The sequence below is a fragment of the Cynoglossus semilaevis genome, chromosome 2, assembly GCF_000523025.1.
Source record: "Cynoglossus semilaevis isolate Cse_v1.0 chromosome 2, Cse_v1.0, whole genome shotgun sequence".
In the NCBI taxonomy this organism is placed as follows: Eukaryota; Metazoa; Chordata; class Actinopteri; order Pleuronectiformes; family Cynoglossidae; genus Cynoglossus; species Cynoglossus semilaevis.
In genome coordinates, this window is record NC_024308.1 from 3944668 (window position 1) to 3962635 (window position 17968).

The 17968-nt window shown below is 43.8% G+C and overlaps 2 protein-coding genes and 1 long non-coding RNA gene across 11 annotated transcripts in view; 2 read left to right on the top strand and 1 right to left on the bottom strand.

The window, feature by feature from the left end:
* Window positions 1–11575, top strand: part of camsap2a (calmodulin regulated spectrin-associated protein family, member 2a) — a 28164-nt gene extending 16589 nt beyond the window's left edge. For 2 of the 6 annotated variants that reach the window (XM_017043021.2, XM_017043025.2), the window contains 12 exons: window positions 3742–3838; window positions 3981–4077; window positions 4179–4210; window positions 4298–4367; window positions 4465–6586; window positions 7148–7284; window positions 7743–7966; window positions 8279–8375; window positions 8625–8690; window positions 9673–9788; window positions 10132–10250; window positions 10740–11575. In XM_017043021.2, coding sequence (XP_016898510.1) covers window positions 3742–3838; window positions 3981–4077; window positions 4179–4210; window positions 4298–4367; window positions 4465–6586; window positions 7148–7284; window positions 7743–7966; window positions 8279–8375; window positions 8625–8690; window positions 9673–9788; window positions 10132–10250; window positions 10740–11048 — 3486 coding nt within the window. In that variant the 3' untranslated portion in view covers window positions 11049–11575. The remainder of the gene's footprint in view (window positions 1–3741; window positions 3839–3980; window positions 4078–4178; window positions 4211–4297; window positions 4368–4464; window positions 6587–7147; window positions 7285–7742; window positions 7967–8278; window positions 8376–8624; window positions 8691–9672; window positions 9789–10131; window positions 10251–10739) is intronic. The other 4 variants (XM_008331720.3, XM_008331737.3, XM_017043023.2 and 1 more) reach the window with 3 other exon arrangements.
* Window positions 11576–11723: 148 nt separating this feature from the next.
* On the bottom strand, window positions 11724–12656 carry LOC112486614 (uncharacterized). The gene is made up of 2 exons (XR_003049131.1): window positions 12585–12656; window positions 11724–12520 (listed from the first exon to the last, which is right to left on the bottom strand). It is a non-coding gene; the product is annotated as an uncharacterized LOC112486614 (long non-coding RNA).
* Window positions 12657–13268: 612 nt separating this feature from the next.
* Window positions 13269–17968, top strand: part of LOC103394391 (WD repeat-containing protein 47-like) — a 10346-nt gene continuing 5646 nt past the window's right edge. For 2 of the 4 annotated variants that reach the window (XM_025053894.1, XM_025053897.1), the window contains exons 1-5: window positions 15425–15716; window positions 15861–16211; window positions 16298–16734; window positions 17044–17140; window positions 17746–17918. In XM_025053894.1, the coding sequence (XP_024909662.1) occupies window positions 15504–15716; window positions 15861–16211; window positions 16298–16734; window positions 17044–17140; window positions 17746–17918 (1271 nt within the window). In that variant the 5' untranslated portion in view covers window positions 15425–15503. Of the gene's footprint in view, window positions 13508–14411; window positions 14603–14703; window positions 14788–15227; window positions 15313–15424; window positions 15717–15860; window positions 16212–16297; window positions 16735–17043; window positions 17141–17745; window positions 17919–17968 lie in introns of those variants that run through there. The other 2 variants (XM_025053909.1, XM_025053904.1) reach the window with 2 other exon arrangements.

The following is a 17968-nucleotide window of genomic DNA, read 5'->3' on the forward strand; positions in this document are numbered from 1 at the left end:
TCAGATGATTATCTAAAGATTGTTTCTCCATTCATGGGTCTTGACTGAAGAAAGTGGAAAACCATATGGTGGTGTATCCAGGAAAACGAGTCTAAACAGAAGAAATGGGCAGCTGTGTGTAGTGACTCACGCTGTGGAAAAACATCACTCCAAACCCTTCTGTCGTCACCAACTCTCATAACACGACTGCAGCGGCTTTTACTCACAGTCTTTACCAGCCTTTCCCTGTTTCTTACTTATTTCATTATTAGGTTCACAAGTTTGATTTGACCCACGTTAGGACTGTTCCTCTGCCAGTGGAAGTGAAGCCACTGTGCAAACATCAGATTCAGAAGTCGTTTCGAGCGTTGAAAATATGATTTTTTTTTTGTTTTATTTTCTTCTATCTTTATTTGCATTTAAACTGCTCATGGTTTCAACAAAAACGTATAACATAGTATAATGCTGGTTATTTAAAAAAAAAAAAATTGGGGACCGAATGAAAACTGTGACCTCCCCAAACATTATCGACAGAATGTATGACGTGGTAAAAAAAAAAAAGAAAAAATCCTGCCGTAGACAGTGTTGGTGTTTCGCTGACTATTGAGATTAGAAATAAAAACAGCATGGCAGAACCGGTGGCTGACAGCAGCACTGCAGCCACCACTCTGCACAGGACGTGTTAGTGTTCTGTAACCTTGGCCTAGTTTCCAGGTAGACTCATGCTCAGCTGCTGCAAATCACGGTTTGTCACAGTAATAGAGGCCCCGTTTATAGAGAGTGAACTGAGAACGAGGTGTCGGTGTGGAAAGAAAATGGAAAGAAAGACGGAGATAAGAGGAGGAAGGAGGTGCAACATCTTTAGGGAACTGGATGATGTGTTGAGACTTGTTCCACACTGACACACACACACACACAAACACAGAGGCACACTCAGGCAGCACGACAAATATCACACTTTGCTAAAAGTGTGTCTCCACTGATTCCACCAACAGACATGGTTTGGCCGTTAGATGAGATCTTTTATTTGATTGTAATGAACAAGCTGCTGAATTTTTTAAATCGAGGCTAACTGCACACACATCTATCCTCGACACACATTGTTTAAGTATGAGGTAGAACATTTTCATGAATTCCTAATCCACATAACATCCTCTGTGCCCCAGTTAAAGGTAATAGATTATCCTGTAACTCCCTGCCCCCCCACCCCCAAAGCCACAGAATACACACTACTTAAAGCCACCCTTCCCTAATGGACACCAGGTCAGTAAATCACATTAACACACACCCATCTAGTGGCTCTTTTTAATTAATTTCCATCTAAATTACCATCAGTGAATACGATGGAAAAACAGGATTTTTTTTTTTTAGAAATACTTAATAAACTTAATAAAGCTAAACACATAAAGGCAATAAACCGACATACAGTTTACTGTGTTTGAACTTTGAAGGCAATAAACCGACATACAGTTTACTATGAAATTAAAAGCCTGCTAACATTCTTTAGTGACTAATCCAAATAACGGGTTTATTAATATGGATTGCAAAAATGTCAAGAAAAATATTCAAAATTTAGCATCAGTATAAAGAGTACTTCATTCTGCATATGCATCAAAAATGCCTTGACATATTTAAGATTCATTTCTCAAATTGACTCAGATGTTAATTTAATATATGTAACATATAGTTAATATACGTGTTAATATACGTGTTCTCCCCGTGTCTGTATTTTAACCTCTTTAAGGAATGGTCGTCGAGAGATTTGCTGCATTTACAAGGATGTAAACTCATGGATTTATACAGACATTTGACAAAGGCTTGATTAACTTGGCTGTAAATCAGTGGAGTGGGTTTTTACAGATTAGACTGAGTCCGTCTGCAGGGTAGAGAGACATTTAATTAAACCTCTGGCACAGTGATTGTTGACATCATTACCCTCGTAATGTTCAGTCTGCGTTCAAGTCCCACCGAGTTGGAGAAATGAATGCAATTTGCTAAAAAGGACCCGTTAACGTTTCTCCTCTGTTCATGCATAGTAGATGCAGGGCAGAGGTGGAGGAGGGAGGAGTTGCTTGCTCCCCCCTCAGGTCAACCCCCCCACCCTCCACCAACACACACACACACACACTTGTAGTAATCACCAATCACACCACAGGTTTTCAGAAATCTACAAACAACCAGTTGTGGCAGAGCTGCTGCAGACCAAGCCCACGAGGTAGAAATTCCACCCAGAGTGGAGAGACAGGCAGGCTGGTGGTGAAGCGGTGGGTTGTTAATGGAACTGTGTCAGAGCGTGCGACTGCTGACTGGATATTTTAAGCAATAACACTCACACCTGGCGGTTTCATCAGAAGTTAGATGCTCAGAAGCGAGGGGGGAGAAATCCGACTGGATCATTTCTACAGATCTGAGCTGAACAGCCGACAGGAGGTCGGTGATTCGGTTTCTTTGGGGTTATTTTGCCAAGGAGTGCAGCACAAGATGAGCAGATTCAAAGGTAACCAGCACTTAGGGATTTGACTTGTTCTTTGTTAGAAATTTGTTGTGCAGAAACATTGTGACTGTAAGACGGGTTAGAAATTTAGAAAAAGCAGGTTATAATAATTTTACTGACGTTGTGAGGTGTGTGAGGTTGCCTTTGTCACTTCAGCAGACACTTTTTAGACACTTTGACTGCTCTTCCCATTGGCATAAGAGATAAAGATAGGAAACGGGGGGTGAAATGCTGCAGAACCACTCAGGAGGGGGAGGATTACTGGTAGTCATTTTAGCATTAATTGCCTCCTTCCCTCCTGGTGGGCTTTCAGGTTGCAGTTTTGGGGCTTAAAAGTGTGGAGGGGCGGGGGGGGGGGGGGTATGCAAGCTTTTTTTGTGGCAGAGCAAAATGTTGCTGATGGGGTAAATCAGATATTGTGAGCCATGCAGCACTGCCTTTGTCTGGAGAGCATGGGCTGGGGTCGGGGAGGCAGCCCCCTTCCTCAAGGTCGCTTCCTGCACCACTGCATGTGTGTAGGTGTGTGCACGTGTGCATTTGTTAGTGCCAGCACGCTCAGTGCAGTCCTGCCTGCTGGTGTGAATGGGCTAGTGTGTCAGAAGCAGATTCTTCAGTACTGTCCAAAAGCTGCATTTAATAGAGCATGTCTTAAATCAGAATAAATGTTCTTTTTCTTTTAAAGATGAGCAGCAATGGTCAAAAACAAAATTACATTTACACAGGTCTGTCCTTAAACAGAAATGCAATGACCTGATTTTGATGTTGTAATTTAAAAAAGAAATACATTTCTGATCTTTTTCATCAGATTGATGATCTTTAGACAAAAAAGAAAAAAACTTTTTTTTTTTCAAAACCAAACCTGGTCAATGCTTTCAGTATTTCTCTTTAACTACTACAAATATAAAAGGCAAAGACAAGGGAAACGCTGTGCTATAGAATATTCTGGTTGTCCCAAAAATATGTGTTGTGTTGATAATATTCAAACCTAAAAAGTCTGTTATGTTGTCCCAAAAATATGTGTTGTGTTGACATAAAATATTCAAACCTAAAAAAGTCTGTTAATATTATTCAATAGAAAAGAATATTGAGCAGTGCTGTTGAATTATTCACCTAGCTGGGAAGCTACAAGGAGTCCTAATAACTTATAGGGGTGAACGGAGACACCTGCTGGAGAATGAGTCGAAATGCACTTCTTAGACACGGCGTGTTCATGTTGATATTTCTTATTTATTTACTGGAGGTTCTAAATGGTGTCGTTTGTCCTTCAGAACAACTACCTGGTGTTTATGGCAGAGCTGTTTTTGTGGTTCGAGGTCATCAAGCCATCGTTTGTTAAACCAAGAGTAAAGGACATCCAAGTCACAGGCAAGTCTTACATTCTCTCACCCTTAGATACCGTTCATAATTGCTGCAGCAGTGTTGTGGTAGTAATCAGTGCTACAAACAAAATTGTATGTAAAAAGCAGAGTAATGACTCTGACTATTTGTTTGTGCTGCATCACCTCAGAGACCCCCACTTTAGTCAAGAGTATGCCAGACATCCCCATCTCTAAGGCAACCAAGAGAAGCTTCATGGAAAGACCACCCAGTCCAGACAGACCCAGGTATGTTTTTGTCTTCAGCTGAAAGTCATTCAGTCAATGTGGTCAGTTGATGATTTTACCAAGTTTTCACTCACTGAAATCTCATTTCCTCTCCTTTCCAGTTTGCCGCTACGGCCTCAGCCAAAAAATTCTGGTAATTTTTTAAAAATATTTTAAATGTTTTCTGAACCACAGTTGTACAACTTAATGTATGATTTTTTTTTCCATTATTATTCTATAGGAGAAATCAGAAGGTCAACCTCAATGTCCTTTGTTGATGCTAACCTCGGCACCTGGCCTAAAGAGAAAAGGTCAGTAAAAATACAGTCTGTTTTCTATGGCTTTCTTTGTCCATCAAACTAAAACTTTACAAATCATCTATAAAATGCCTTTTGTTTTTCTGTTCAGGTCTGGGCCTTATGGCGTGTCCTTCGACATCCCCTTTGACAAAGAGGACTCTGCTCCAGTTCCTCTCATGTCCACTCGTGGTATGGTTAGATCCATCAGCACCGACGATGGTTCTGGTTTCAAAGTTCACCACATGCCTCGTGGAATGAAGCGTAACTTGTCCTTCCAGCCAGTGAATGGTCAGAGTGTCGGCATTGATGAGGAGGGCTGTCCAGACAGCATGGCTGGTATGGAACCTGGCAGAAGAGCGTTCTCCAACGGACACGAGACTACGTTGGCAAGAGCTCCCTCCATGGAGGAGGCTCTGGAGATAATCCACAGTCCAAGCAGACCTGCAGTGGAGGGGCTCAACAGTGGCTTCTTTCTGCACAGTCAAGCCCAAGGAGGTGGAGCAGGCTTAGAATCCGTGTCAGAGGTGGACACCAAAGGACTTGTGAGCACCACAGACTCCACAGGAGTGGACACGGGTATCCACATCAGAACAGAAGACATGCTGGATGAAGATTCGTCTCTGAAAGACTGCTCTTTGAACATGGAACTGGATATGGACACACCCAGCCCTTGCCCTAGCAACCAGAGCAAATCCCCCTCAGGTGTAAAGTTTACCTGCTTCGCTGATCAAAAACTAAAGAAAATCCACCCAGCTGCACCAGACTCAGGCCGGGGAAGCAGCACTTCTCTCAAAACCCCTCCTGAGGGCTCGGAGTTCGCTCTCCCGTTATCTGTATCCTGGGCTCCAACTCCTGAGCACAGCCCTGTCCACCAACACTCCACCCCACCCATCACTGCTCAGGCGTCACCCACACCTGTACAGCTTCCACCCAGTGATCCTGCTCAAGTCATGGCTACAGAGATGGTGCAGCTGAGGATCAGGCTGGAGGAGAAACGGAAGGCCATCGAAGCACAGAAGAAGAAAGTGGAGGCTGCTTTCACGAAACATCGACAAAAGATGGGTCACTCCGCGTTCCTCAGTGTGGTAAAAAGAAAGGGAGATGGTGCCGCCAGTGAGGAAGTGAAAACAGACGGAGAGGGAAAGGCTAGTCCTGTCCTCAAGTTCGGAAGGAGCAAAGCGGATACACCGGACGGGGCGGAGCAGAGTAGCACACCCTCCTGTTGGACCAAGTCTCCTGGAGCAGGAGAGGAGGGCGGACAGGGTCCTGCACAGCTAACTGAGGTGGACCTCACAGAATACACACGTTCTATAGAGAAACTCAACCACTCGTTGGCCTTCCTCCAGACTGAGATGCAAAGGCTTGCTCAGCAGCAGGAGGTCATCATGGCCATGAGGGGGCAGCAGCACCAGCAGGCCTGGGTCATCGGTCCTCCAGGACAGACGGACACCTCAGTGCAAAAACATGTCCGAGTTGGAGGCGTCACTTGGTCGTCTGGACCGTCCTCTCCAGCCGACTCCCCTCGCTCCACGCACCGCTCTCCCACCAGTATCAAACGCAAATCTGCTTCCTTTCACTCACGTAACCCCCGCACCGCTCGTCCCACGGAGCTCAAGCTAGCCCCGTACAACCGCGTCCTAACCGCCCCTCAGTCTGTTGACAGTATTCCGAGGCTACGCCGATTTTCTCCCCACCAGCCTCTGGGAAGTTGTTTTGTTTACATGGGGAGTGAAATGGCGGCTGCTAATCCAGAGACAGTATCCAGAGAGGAAGGTAAAAACAAGGAGAGTGATTCCACCCTGTCCCCAGAGAGGGAAACCTCTGGGAAAAGTATATGTGAGGCCAGTTCACCCCCCAAACAAACAGATACAGATTCAAAGGCCAATAACAAGGAAAATGGGGGGCACAGACAATCCAGTGCCACTGATAAAGAAACAGAGGACCAGAATCCCAAAGTCCAGGAAACAGTGGTGAATGTCAAACCCGCCGTAGAGTCCTCTTTTCCTGAGGTTTTGGCCCAACCCATCGTTGAAACCTTCACACTGACACCCACACAGATTCCTGCTCAACTAGAAGAACTGTGTCAAACGAAGAGTACCCTGATTGAGGTTCCTCTGTCAGTCGTCAAGTCCATGGAAGACCTGACCTTAGACGAAGGTCTGGAGATGCAGCAGGACAATGAGGAAGGTCTGGATGACGAGCAGAAGATGTGTCATGGGTTCTTCTTCAAGGTGAGCTGCAGTTAACAACGTTAACATTTTGGTTGCGCTGTTTCACCCTGATAGTTAATAGACCAGGGTCAGAAACACCGTATAACATGTGAATTTTATTTTATTTAAGTTTGTTTCTCTCAGGAAACTGTCTAAGGTTCGGTTGAGGACAGTGTGGTCTTCCTATGTTTTTTTTAAAGGTTGTGAGATGATGTGTTTGCTGCAATCTGGGCGTCTCATGTAGGTCAGAGAAGTGGGGCTGTTATTAATAATTCAGACGGCGCTGTGGAAATGTGGGGCTGAGGTGGATGAAAGTATGAGGTGATCGTGGCAACGGATGCTCAGAGGTTTCTGTAAATATATGCAGCATGGCGCTCAGAGGTTTCTGTAAATATATGCAGCGTGGCGTCCTGTTCTCCTTCCTGTGTTTAGCTTTGAAAATGAATCAGGGTCATGAAGATACTGATGTTTTTATCATTAAATAAGTTGAATTAAACAATTCAAAGAGTCCATCCACAGCAAACCGCCGTTATCACAGAGTTCAGCCTCTCAGCCGACGGCTTTGTTTTCTCTGTGCCTCAGGAGGACGGGAAACCAGAGGAGAACATGGCCCAGAAGAGGGCAGTGCTGCTGGAGAAGAGGATGAGGAGGGAGAAGGAAAGCCAGCAGAGGAAGATGCAGCTGGAGGCAGAGCTGGAGCAGAAGAAAGAGGAGGCCAAGTATGTAGACACCTCCTGAGGAGGAAAGTCCACACACACACACGTTTCCTCTTTAAATATATATACTATGAAAACTCCCATTGTTGACATTTAGATTATTTCCTTCTGTACAGGAAGTACATTTCAATATAAGTTAAAAAGGAAACATTTTGTGCTCTTGAGGCGCAATGCTCAGTGGTTAAAAAGTAGGGGAAAAAAATCTGGATTTTAAGAAAAAGATGATGAATTCAGGTTGTCAACGTTGCACAAAAATAGGCAGAACAGCAGCAAGGTTGTCAACGTTGCACAAAAATAGGCTAACCCTAACAATCCGGCTGCAGCTGGAAGAAAGATAAAAGTTTAAAACTCGACTTTTGCAAAGACAAACTATGTAGTTAAGTCATGTAATAACATTTGTATCTCAGTCTTATTTTAACATTCATACATCGCTTTCTTATCCGACCCCGTTGTCTCTTCAGGCTAAAAGCAGAGGAGGAGCGTCTCCGGAAGGAGGAGGACAAAGCAAGGAAGGAGTTCATCAAGCAGGAGTATCTCAGGAGGAAGCAGCTAAAGCTGATGGAGGACATGGACAACGTCATCAAGCCGCGGTCAGCCGCTGGCGCAAAGCAGAGACGGAGTCGACCTAAGTCCATCCACCGCGACAGTATGGATTCTCCAAAAACGCCTGTTAGAGCTGCGACAGGTAACCATGTGACCACCATGTGACCACCACGTGACCACCATGTGTCTGTCACTCCAGTTGCTTTGTTTGTTTGTTTGTTTGTACCAGCCACGTTTCAATTATGTTTTACGATTATGCTTTGATTTTTTCAAATTTATCCAAATTAAACACTACATCAATCATGGAGCGCAGACTGTGTTCACTCCAGATCTGGGTTCATTTCATGGATGATTTCAGTCCATTGTGAACTGTGTGGTTGTGTTTTGTTGTCCTCATCCGTGGTGTCGGTGTAATCATGTCATGTTGTGCCACATCTCACTGTCTCACATCCAGGTTCACGACAACGTGTCTTTTCAGTCTCCAGCTTGTCCCTGGCTTCGCTCAACCTGGGAGACAGCGACAGCGTTCACTCGGAGAAGAGGTCACCGAGGTGAGTGAGGTTTATTAATAGTGATGGTGGATTAAGTTAAAGTTAGAAAAAAAACACCAATACTAGTTGTTACTTGGCTTGTCATCGATATATATTTTTATTCACATATAGAATGAGACCATGTCCTTTAATCCATGTATATATAGCAGTGTGCCTGTCTCTGGTCTTCTCTCTCCAGTCCTTAGCTCTAACCTTTTATATCCCTGTATTCTTTCCATCTTTTCTTTGTTTTAACCCGTCTGGTGTCAGGAGCGCTAGCTTAGCCTCTGGCAGTCTCTTCTACTATCTGAGCTCTCCTAAACTGAGATACAGGAGGTTAGTTGCTGCTCCACTCTTTAACCATTAGGTGCTTCACACTGTCCTGATCCCAGTCCTCCCCTGTTACCCTGCTGCCACGCTGGCTTTGGCAGGAACTGAACCAGCTTTCAGAGTAAAAGGCAACTTTTTTTTCCCTTTTGCCTTTTTGTCCCTCTTCTTTGCTTTAATTTCCCCCTCTTGTTTATTTTGCTACTAGAAAAAAAAATCTAACTAACAGCCATGTTGTGTTCTTTGCACTAATACACACTCCTGCTTTGTTTGCTCACACCTGCTTTGTTAAGTCAGCCAAATGAACCACATCAGACGGGATTTTTTTTATGATTGAATATCTCCTCATAATGGAATTCATGGCAGGAATTTATGCCACATAATATCACGTCTTTCCCTTGTAAGTATTCGTGAGTATCATGTCCTGAACGAACTCGCCTTTTTTAAGAAACAACAGAAACTGCACTCGAAGCACATTAGTCCTAATCCCCGTCAGTCAAGTTTACTCTGTTTTCACATGATTACAGCACACTGTGCTTCTCCTCAGCCATTAAAATACCAGTGGAGTGAATATTTGCACATTAGACACAGTTACAGCGACAACAGTAAACTGAGCAGACAGACAAGTCAACAAGGAGCAGGTAAACACGACCTCTCCTGATGACCTCACTGCACCACACTGCCTGTGCATGTAAGCTTCCCTGCTTCACTGCTGACCTCAGGATCCACTGGGATCCTGCCTGGACATCAACACACACACACACACACTCAGGGGGGAAAATATATGGGGAAATAACAAGATCATTTAAAGGAGATTCTTTAATAAAGATCTGTTTTCAAAATGCCTACTTGGCTTAAACTAAACAAATTGGGAATTATTTTCACTGCTCTGCCTGACCTGCAAAACTGCTGAGGTTTTCAAGAAGAGTTCTCTTATAGAAAGTTTAAATAAATCTGTGTGTGTGTGTGTGTGTGTGTGTGTGTGTTCTAGGCCAGACTCTGCAGATGGCTTCCTGTCCCCGAGTCGCTCCAGCAGCAGAAATGGAGAGAAGGACTGGGAGAATGGATCCACGACCTCCTCTGTCACGTCCAACACAGAGTACACCGGTGAGTCCACTGGTCCGTGTCCCGCATGTTTGACCACACGATGCTCAGTGGTAACATTTACTGTACCAGCTGAAATAATATGATGGATATTATGTCTGAATCAACTGAATATTTTTGAGCAGTATTTCTCAGTAGAGCTTGGAGTTATAAATACTGCATCCACAGTACATATTCCATTGTCAGACGGGGGGTGGGAGGGCAGCAGTACAGCAGTTCATACATGTTTAATCAAAAGAAAGAGCATAACACTGGGGCGGGATGTTTTTCTCCGTAATAAGCTGCGGTTGCCATAACAACGGCCTCTTCTTGTTCTTGTTCTTCTCTTCCTCGTCATCTCCACCAGGGCCGCGGTTGTACAAGGAGCCCAGTGCAAAGTCGAACAAGCACATCATCCAGAACGCTCTGTCCCACTGCTGCATGGCAGGAAAGGTCAACGAGGGGCCCAAGAACAAGATCCTGGAGGTGAGAGCGTGGGGATTTTTTTTTTTTTTTTCACTTTTGGTGTCATTAGCTGTTGAGGTCGCTGCTATAATAATAATAACAACGCACACATAAACAACACTGGAGGTGGCAGTCCATAAGTTTAAGGTGAACTCATTTATTTTAAATAATGACCACATTTGCCCTCAACAAACTTATTTGGAACTGACTTTTAGGCTGGTGGTCAACTGAATGTACTGCAGTCATGTTAAACGAAGCTAAAATTTAAAATTTGTTGCTGACTTTTAAGGCAAAGTTAAAAGTTAAAGTCCTGTTAAAACCTTACACAAGGTCATTTTGAAGGCAAAACTCAAAGGAAAAAGAGAGAAAAAAAAGTTAAAATACTTGATGTTGTGATTGATGGCGTCACATTATAAAAGGTCTGGACAACATCAGACCCTAACGTGTTAATCAGAGTGGCTTCACACATCCACTGTCTCAAAGCTTCATGGCGGCGTCTCTAATTCACAGGAAATGGAGAAATCCGAGGCCAACAACTTCTTGGTGTTGTTCCGTGACGCTGGCTGCCAGTTCCGCTCGCTCTACACCTACTGCCCCGAGACGGAGGAGATCATCAAGCTGACGGGCATCGGCCCAAAGAGCATCACACGCAAGATGATCGACGGCCTCTACAAGTACAACTCAGACAAGAAGCAGTTCAGCCAGATACCAGCCAAGACCATGTCTGCCAGCGTCGACGCGGTGACAATTCACAACCACCTCTGGCAAACGAAGAAGCCGCCTACGCCTAAAAAAGTAGTTCCACCTCTTGCTCAATAATATTCACATATAAAAACAGACGTCAACCTTTTCCTCTCGCGTAGAACATAGCCATTTCAAGTTGTATATGTTCATTCAGATCCAAACACGTGCAGCGTCAGTTACATGAACTCTTTTTTTTTTTTATGTGACTCGTATTATGTCTGTCATTGCATTCCTCTCCTTTCTCTGGAATGGAACATAGTATTTAAAAAAACAATAACTGGAATGTATGCCACTTTAAAAAAAACATGATGTAAATGCTTTTTGAGATTGTTGCATTTTAATTTAGTTTAAATGCATGTGTGAGTGTTACCTTTAATTCTCTCTGTGCCAAATGTTCAAAAAGGTCGAGAATGGAAGGTAAGAATGGAAGGACTTTTTTCTGGGGACACTGAACGCAGCACTGATTGTTTTTAAATCCATGTACAGAATGACTTTGCATTATGCTTTTGAATGTGTGGCCCTGACGTCGAGGGTTCGTGTCAGTGTGAATGCAGTGCAGTATATAAAGACGTGCGCGTGTGTTTTTTGTAAATGGAGGAAAGATTGTTTTTCTTCCTCTCTGTGGGTGAAGTTGTTTGTAAATCGAGGTACGTAAACGTGCAAAGGGTCAAAAATGACCTGCATACAGCTAGTGTTAGCCACATGCTACGTGTGCGTGTGTTCAGCATAACAAAGCCGATTGGTCTCAGCTTTTTTTTTTTTTAATGGAAACCATGTCTGCAGTACAGGATTTTACCAGTTGACTTTATTACTGCAGGTGTTAGCAGATCTACAGATGGTCGTCAAATGTACACAAATACTGTCATGTTTGTATTGGTAAGATTTTCCTTTTTTATGGTACGACTCAAAGATGGTTTCAATAACTGCAATTTTTGTGTGATATTGAAAAAAATAAACACCAAGTGAGGAATGTTTTGTTTACATCTGCATCAGCAGCAGCAGCAGCAGCTTTACATACTGTAATCTATTGTTTTGGACCTTTTTGCTGCTGGTTCACAGCAGGTATGTGAACAAATGAAACAGCTACAAGTATCAGCGTAGCTTTGAAATCACTTCATGTTATTTTGCATGTAAGAGTTTGCAGTATACGCTGGGTTGACAACACTCTCTCAGCCTTCGGTTTCAGGAACACGACTACAAACCACCGTGTGTGTGACGATTTTCCTTCAATGGCAAAACTAATTATTCAGTTCTGCTTCTACTCTGACCACAGTATCACACTGTAACAATGTCTGCACTGGTGTGTAGTTAATAAAGGAACTTTAGGCATAAGGAACCTTTGGCACTGAACAAACAGGAGCATCATTAACAGCCACAAACAAAAAGTTTAGTTTCCAAACGGACACAGAATTTCTGTTTAGCTGTGGATTTCACATAACAATGATGGAAACAAAGAGGGAAGGTCTTTTTGTAACAGTTCTATCAAAGAATGTCAAAAAAAAAAAATCACAAGTACTGTGCTTTTCAAACCGGTGGATATTTTTGACCTTGTGTCAAGTGCAAAAAAAAATCACAAGTACTGTGCTTCTCAAACTGGTGGATATTTTAGACCTTGCGTCAAGTGTTTTTTTTTTTTTGTTTTCTTCAATTATTTTTGTTATTGTCCACCTGCTTCTTTCAGGCCTGGAAAGAACAGTTATTTAAGCTGTAAAGATACTGTACAGTGTGTCAATGTTTCTTCATACTTGTTCACCATGATGACTTTGTTTCTGTTCATTCAACACATTGCTGAACATGTTTATTCTTTATTTCTGGGGGAGGGTGGTTGGGGACCCAGTTTGTTTTTGCAATGAATAAACATAAGCATGGCCTCAGCCGTTCTGTGGTGTTTACTGTCTTTAATTCAACCTAGAGTTATTTGTTTTAATTAGTTCATACAGATCACATATAGTATTATTATTTAAAGGGTTACATATGTAATAAAAGGTATTTAAGTTATATATAGTACTCTCAGGGTGAGATATAGTAGGGACTTAGGGGAAAATATCTTTGAATTGTCTGAATTCGTTTTTAAAATGAAGGCCTATTTCAATAACACCACCATCAGCACTTATATATTATAAAATAAACAGCAAAAATAAAGAGAAAATCAATAAGAAGGACACAAAAGAACAAGAAAATAGAAAAACAAGAGTTTCTTACTTGATCAGCAAGTCACAAGCTGACGTTGTGGTCCTGCAGTACTGGGTGTGGCCACAAGGTGTCATTGCCGCAGTTAATGTGTGTGTGTTTTTTGCGGCTGCGTCTGTCTGCATGGCAACCGCCAGGCGTAAACTCGGTTTTGGGCAGTAAACAGCTTGAATACTGAGTCAGTGTCAGGGATTTGAACCTCTCCAGGCAGCGCGTGTCTGTCTGCGTGGGGTTGTTTTTTTCCACTTCATCATCTCCAACGTCACCCTCGTCGTCGACTCTGTGCTGATTTTGCAGAGCCGGGAGCGGCGTGGATGCGGCGTGTTGTTGGCGCAGACTGACAGGTGAGCTCGACACTCGACACGGATTCACGGTGGCGTGTTTCAGCCCGGAGCCTTCCACGGTGTCCTGCTGCTGACAGTCACTGTCTCCTGTTCTCCGTGTGCGTCTGTGGCCTTAGTTTGAGAGAAGCTGACATTAACTCAAGATACAGACAATGAGCTAAGGCCGCAGACCTGCCGCCACATCCAGGAGTAGCATCGTGGGTGGGTGGGGATGGATGTGGGTGTGGGTGTGAGGGACAGGGCGGTGACACCGGGACTGATCTCAGCCTGTTATTGCCGGTACAAGAAGAAATAAATCAAGTACAGAGAAAGACCGTCTTCAGAAACTGCAAATATAATAAGGTCATAATTCATCTGGTAAAATTACATCGTTTTTTAACATACAGAGAGAGAGAATGATTTTTGTTTTTAAAACAATACGTTGTTTTTCAATCGTAACGTAAACTGTAACGAGCTCCTCCACTCACTCCTATTTTTAATTGACATTTGTGATGATACTTAAATAAACACAATTGTTTTACGTAAAAATATAAAAGTCCTAAATATATATACACATATAAATATTCCTACCTTTATTGACTTTTTGGTTCCACCTGGTACTAGTTTCTAGTCGTACCTAGTCCTAAGAACTACTTCCTGTGCTGCAAACGTTGCCTATTACAGACATTTGATAGCTATTTCGTCATTTCTTTTGTAAAATTAATAATAATTATGTATTATTTTTATACTATATTATATGTATTATATTTTACACTGGATGTAAACACCTGCACTGCAGTCCCAGTGGATCAACGTTGCTGCAGGATATAGACACCTGCTCCTTACTCTCTCTTTTAAAGATACACACATACAGTACCTCAATTTTCAATATGAATCTGAACTCCATTTTGGTCGTACGTTCCAGCCTGCTGCGAGCTGCCTCCACACATCTGTGAGAATGACGGCGGAGGAGACGATCAACGTCAAGGAGGTGGAGGTGATCAAACTGATCCTGGACTTCCTGAACTCCAGGAAGCTGCACATCAGCATGTTGGCCTTGGAGCGGGAGAGCGGCGTCATAAATGGACTGTACTCCGACGACATGCTTTTCCTCAGGTGTGATATCACGGCCTGTATCTGTAAAAACAAAACAAAAAACTGTTGTTACATTAGACTCGTTGGTCAGATTTATTCCTGGTTGACTTTTCTTCCTGCAGACAGCTGATCCTGGACGGTGAGTGGGACGAGGTGATGCAGTTCATTCAACCTCTAGAGGAAATGGACAAGTTTGACAAGAAAAGGTGGGAGACTTCGATTTTAGGGTCAGGTTCAGAACTAATTCAAATGAAGGTACATTGTGTATTTTTATGAAACATCCTGTATCTGGAAGACGCTTTTTTTGCTCTTAGGTTTTTAAATAAAAGCTTGTTTAATAATTAAGTTACACCACCTGGTGGGGGCTGCATTATTGTACCCACTAAACAGTACCGTGAACTTCCTGTAGTAGGAACCAACTATTGAGAAATTAATTTACATTTGTGCGGTGACCTCAGCAAAGATGTCTTCATTGGACCGTAGGTCAGACGGTTCTTTGATTAAGGGTCTGTGGTTCAATGCCAGTGAATTCTCTGATTGAGTTCCTTGTCCTTCACATGTCCCCAGTACTAATGGTACAACGTACCATAAACTCAGCCTTCGTGTGTGTGTGTTTGAACTCTAACACAATAAACTGTCTCCCCAGGTTCCGCTACATCATCCTGAAGCAGAAGTTTTTGGAAGCGCTGTGTGTGAATAACGCCATGTCCACGGCTGAAGACCCTCAGAATGTAAAGACCAAAAAAACTGACTTTGTGAAACTGACTGACATCCTGTGTCTGCAGCTCCCTCATATGATAGAACTTCCTGTAGTAGGAACCAACTATTGAGAAATTAATTTACATTTGTGCGGTGACCTCAGCAAAGATGTCTTCATTGGACCGTAGGTCAGACGGTTCTTTGATTAAGGGTCTGTGGTTCAATGCCAGTGAATTCTCTGATTGAGTTCCTTGTCCTTCACATGTCCCCAGTACTAATGGTACAACGTACCATAAACTCAGCCTTCGTGTGTGTGTGTTTGAACTCTAACACAATAAACTGTCTCCCCAGGTTCCGCTACATCATCCTGAAGCAGAAGTTTTTGGAAGCGCTGTGTGTGAATAACGCCATGTCCACGGCTGAAGACCCTCAGAATGTAAAGACCAAAAAAACTGACTTTGTGAAACTGACTGACATCCTGTGTCTGCAGCTCCCTCACATGATATCAGTTATTATCATCTAAACACTGTTTTCATCATAAGCACCAGCTGATATTTATACTTGTCTCTTGGGACCTCAGATACTCAGCGTGACACCGACACATTCTCCGTCTTGTCTGCAGCTGGAGCTCACCATGCAGGAGGCGGTCAAGTGTCTCAACAGTCTGGAGGAGCTCTGTCCGTCCAAAGACGACTACAGCAAGCTGTGTCTTCTCCTGACCCTGCCCCGTCTCACGCACCACGCAGAGTTCAAAGACTGGAACCCCAGCACTGCGCGTGTCCATTGCTTCGATGAAGCCTGCACCATGGTCGCTGAGTTCATCCCTGCAGACAGGAAGCTGAGTGAGGCGGGGTTTAGGGCGAGCGAAAACCGCCTCTTCCAGCTGCTGATTAAAGGGATACTTTACGAATGTTGCGTGGAGTTCTGTCAGGTAACACGACCTGGACGTATTTATTTATTTTTATATATATAATCTGAGGATGCACTTCCATTCTGTCCTGGCTTCGTTTTTTTTAGAGCAAAGCCACTGGTGAGGAAATCACAGAGGGCGAGGTGCTGCTGGGCGTGGACCTGCTGTGTGGGAACGGCTACGATGAACTGGACCTGTCGCTGCTCTCCTGGCTGCAGAACCTCACTGCAGGTGCCTTCTCGTGCGCCTTCCAGCAGCAGACCCTGAACATTCAGGTGGACCGGCTGGTGAAGCCCAGCAAAGCGGGTCATGCTGACCTCCTGACCCCGTTAATCAACCGTCTGTCTCCTCGTCCTGCTTCACCCTATAACCACAGGCCACACTCAGCCGATACGTACATGTCCAGGTCCCTCAATCCAGCGCTGGACGGTCTGTCCCACGGTCTGGCAGCGCAGGAAAAAAGAGGCCTGGAGGCGAACATAACGGCTGCTCTCTCTCGAAGTCTGGTGGAGAATCACCATCAGCAGGATGATTCACCTGAGAGGTGACGCAAATTCAATTTTCTTTTATTTTGAAAGCCAAAGGCTCAGCTTCCGGTTTTCTTCCTTGGCCTTTCCTCTTTCATAAAAGTTCTTTAAGGACTTGACAATCATCTGAACACGTTTACAAAGGCATTTATAAATGCGAGGAAAAAAATTGAATGATTTGTTATTTATATAAGTTGTAGTGAGATGATGTAATTATATTCAATGTTGATAAAATAAATTATAAACTATATATATTATATATATAAAGATAAAGATTTAAATTATTGTTTCATTCTGAAATGTTGTTGATGTGTGAATTGACACAGGAAGCAGCCACAGAGGGCGGACGCTCCCAGCTCCACTCGTACACCTCTGACTCCGGGCAAGGATGGCGGGCCGCCCTGCAGCACAGGAACAAATGAGGCAAGAAAACAGTTTTACATTCATGGTGGACGTAGAACTTTTTTTTTCATTCATTCAGTACTGCGTGTGTGTGTGTCCTCCAGACCTCATAAATCCTTCCCCAGTTCATGTCCTACTTTTGAAAGGGACTCCTGTGCCTCCGTTGACCCTATCACAGCCAAGGGGAGGGAAGTCACGGACACAGAAGGCAAATAATCAGATTTGATTTGAGGTCACAGACACACGAGATGATCTGCTGCTTCCATCATCCCTCATCTTTATGCATCCCAGGGCCCTGATGGAGCAGGAAAAGTAGCTTGAAATTGGATTGTTAGGTCTGGTGTGTTGGAGAATGCAGTGGAGAAGCCCAGGTTATGACGATCAGGTCCTTGACAACTTTTTTTATGGGGTAGATGGAGGACAAGTCCCTGGGAGCTGAACAACTAGCAGCACAGGCAGAAGGGTTTGTGTATATTATAATATACTCTGGGTGTGTGTGTGTGTGTGTGTGTCATTGAGTACTTTAGCAGCAGAGAGCACTGAGAAGGAATAATAAATATTCAGTCATTCAAACTTCTAACATCTTTTGTTAGGATCAAATAACGTGTATCTGTTTGTTTTCACAGCGCCGTGACTCCACCGACCAAATCCAGGAGTTTTACCGGCAGCGGCTCCGCGTGCAGCAACATCTGGAACAGAAGCAGCAGCAGAAGCAGCTTTACCAGCAGATGCTGCTTGAAGGTGGAGTGAAGCCACAAGACGCAGACCAACACAACCTGACGGAGACCTTCCTCAGCAGGTGAGGGGGGGGGGGGGGGGGGGGGACAAAAAAAGGAAGACCTCGGGCCC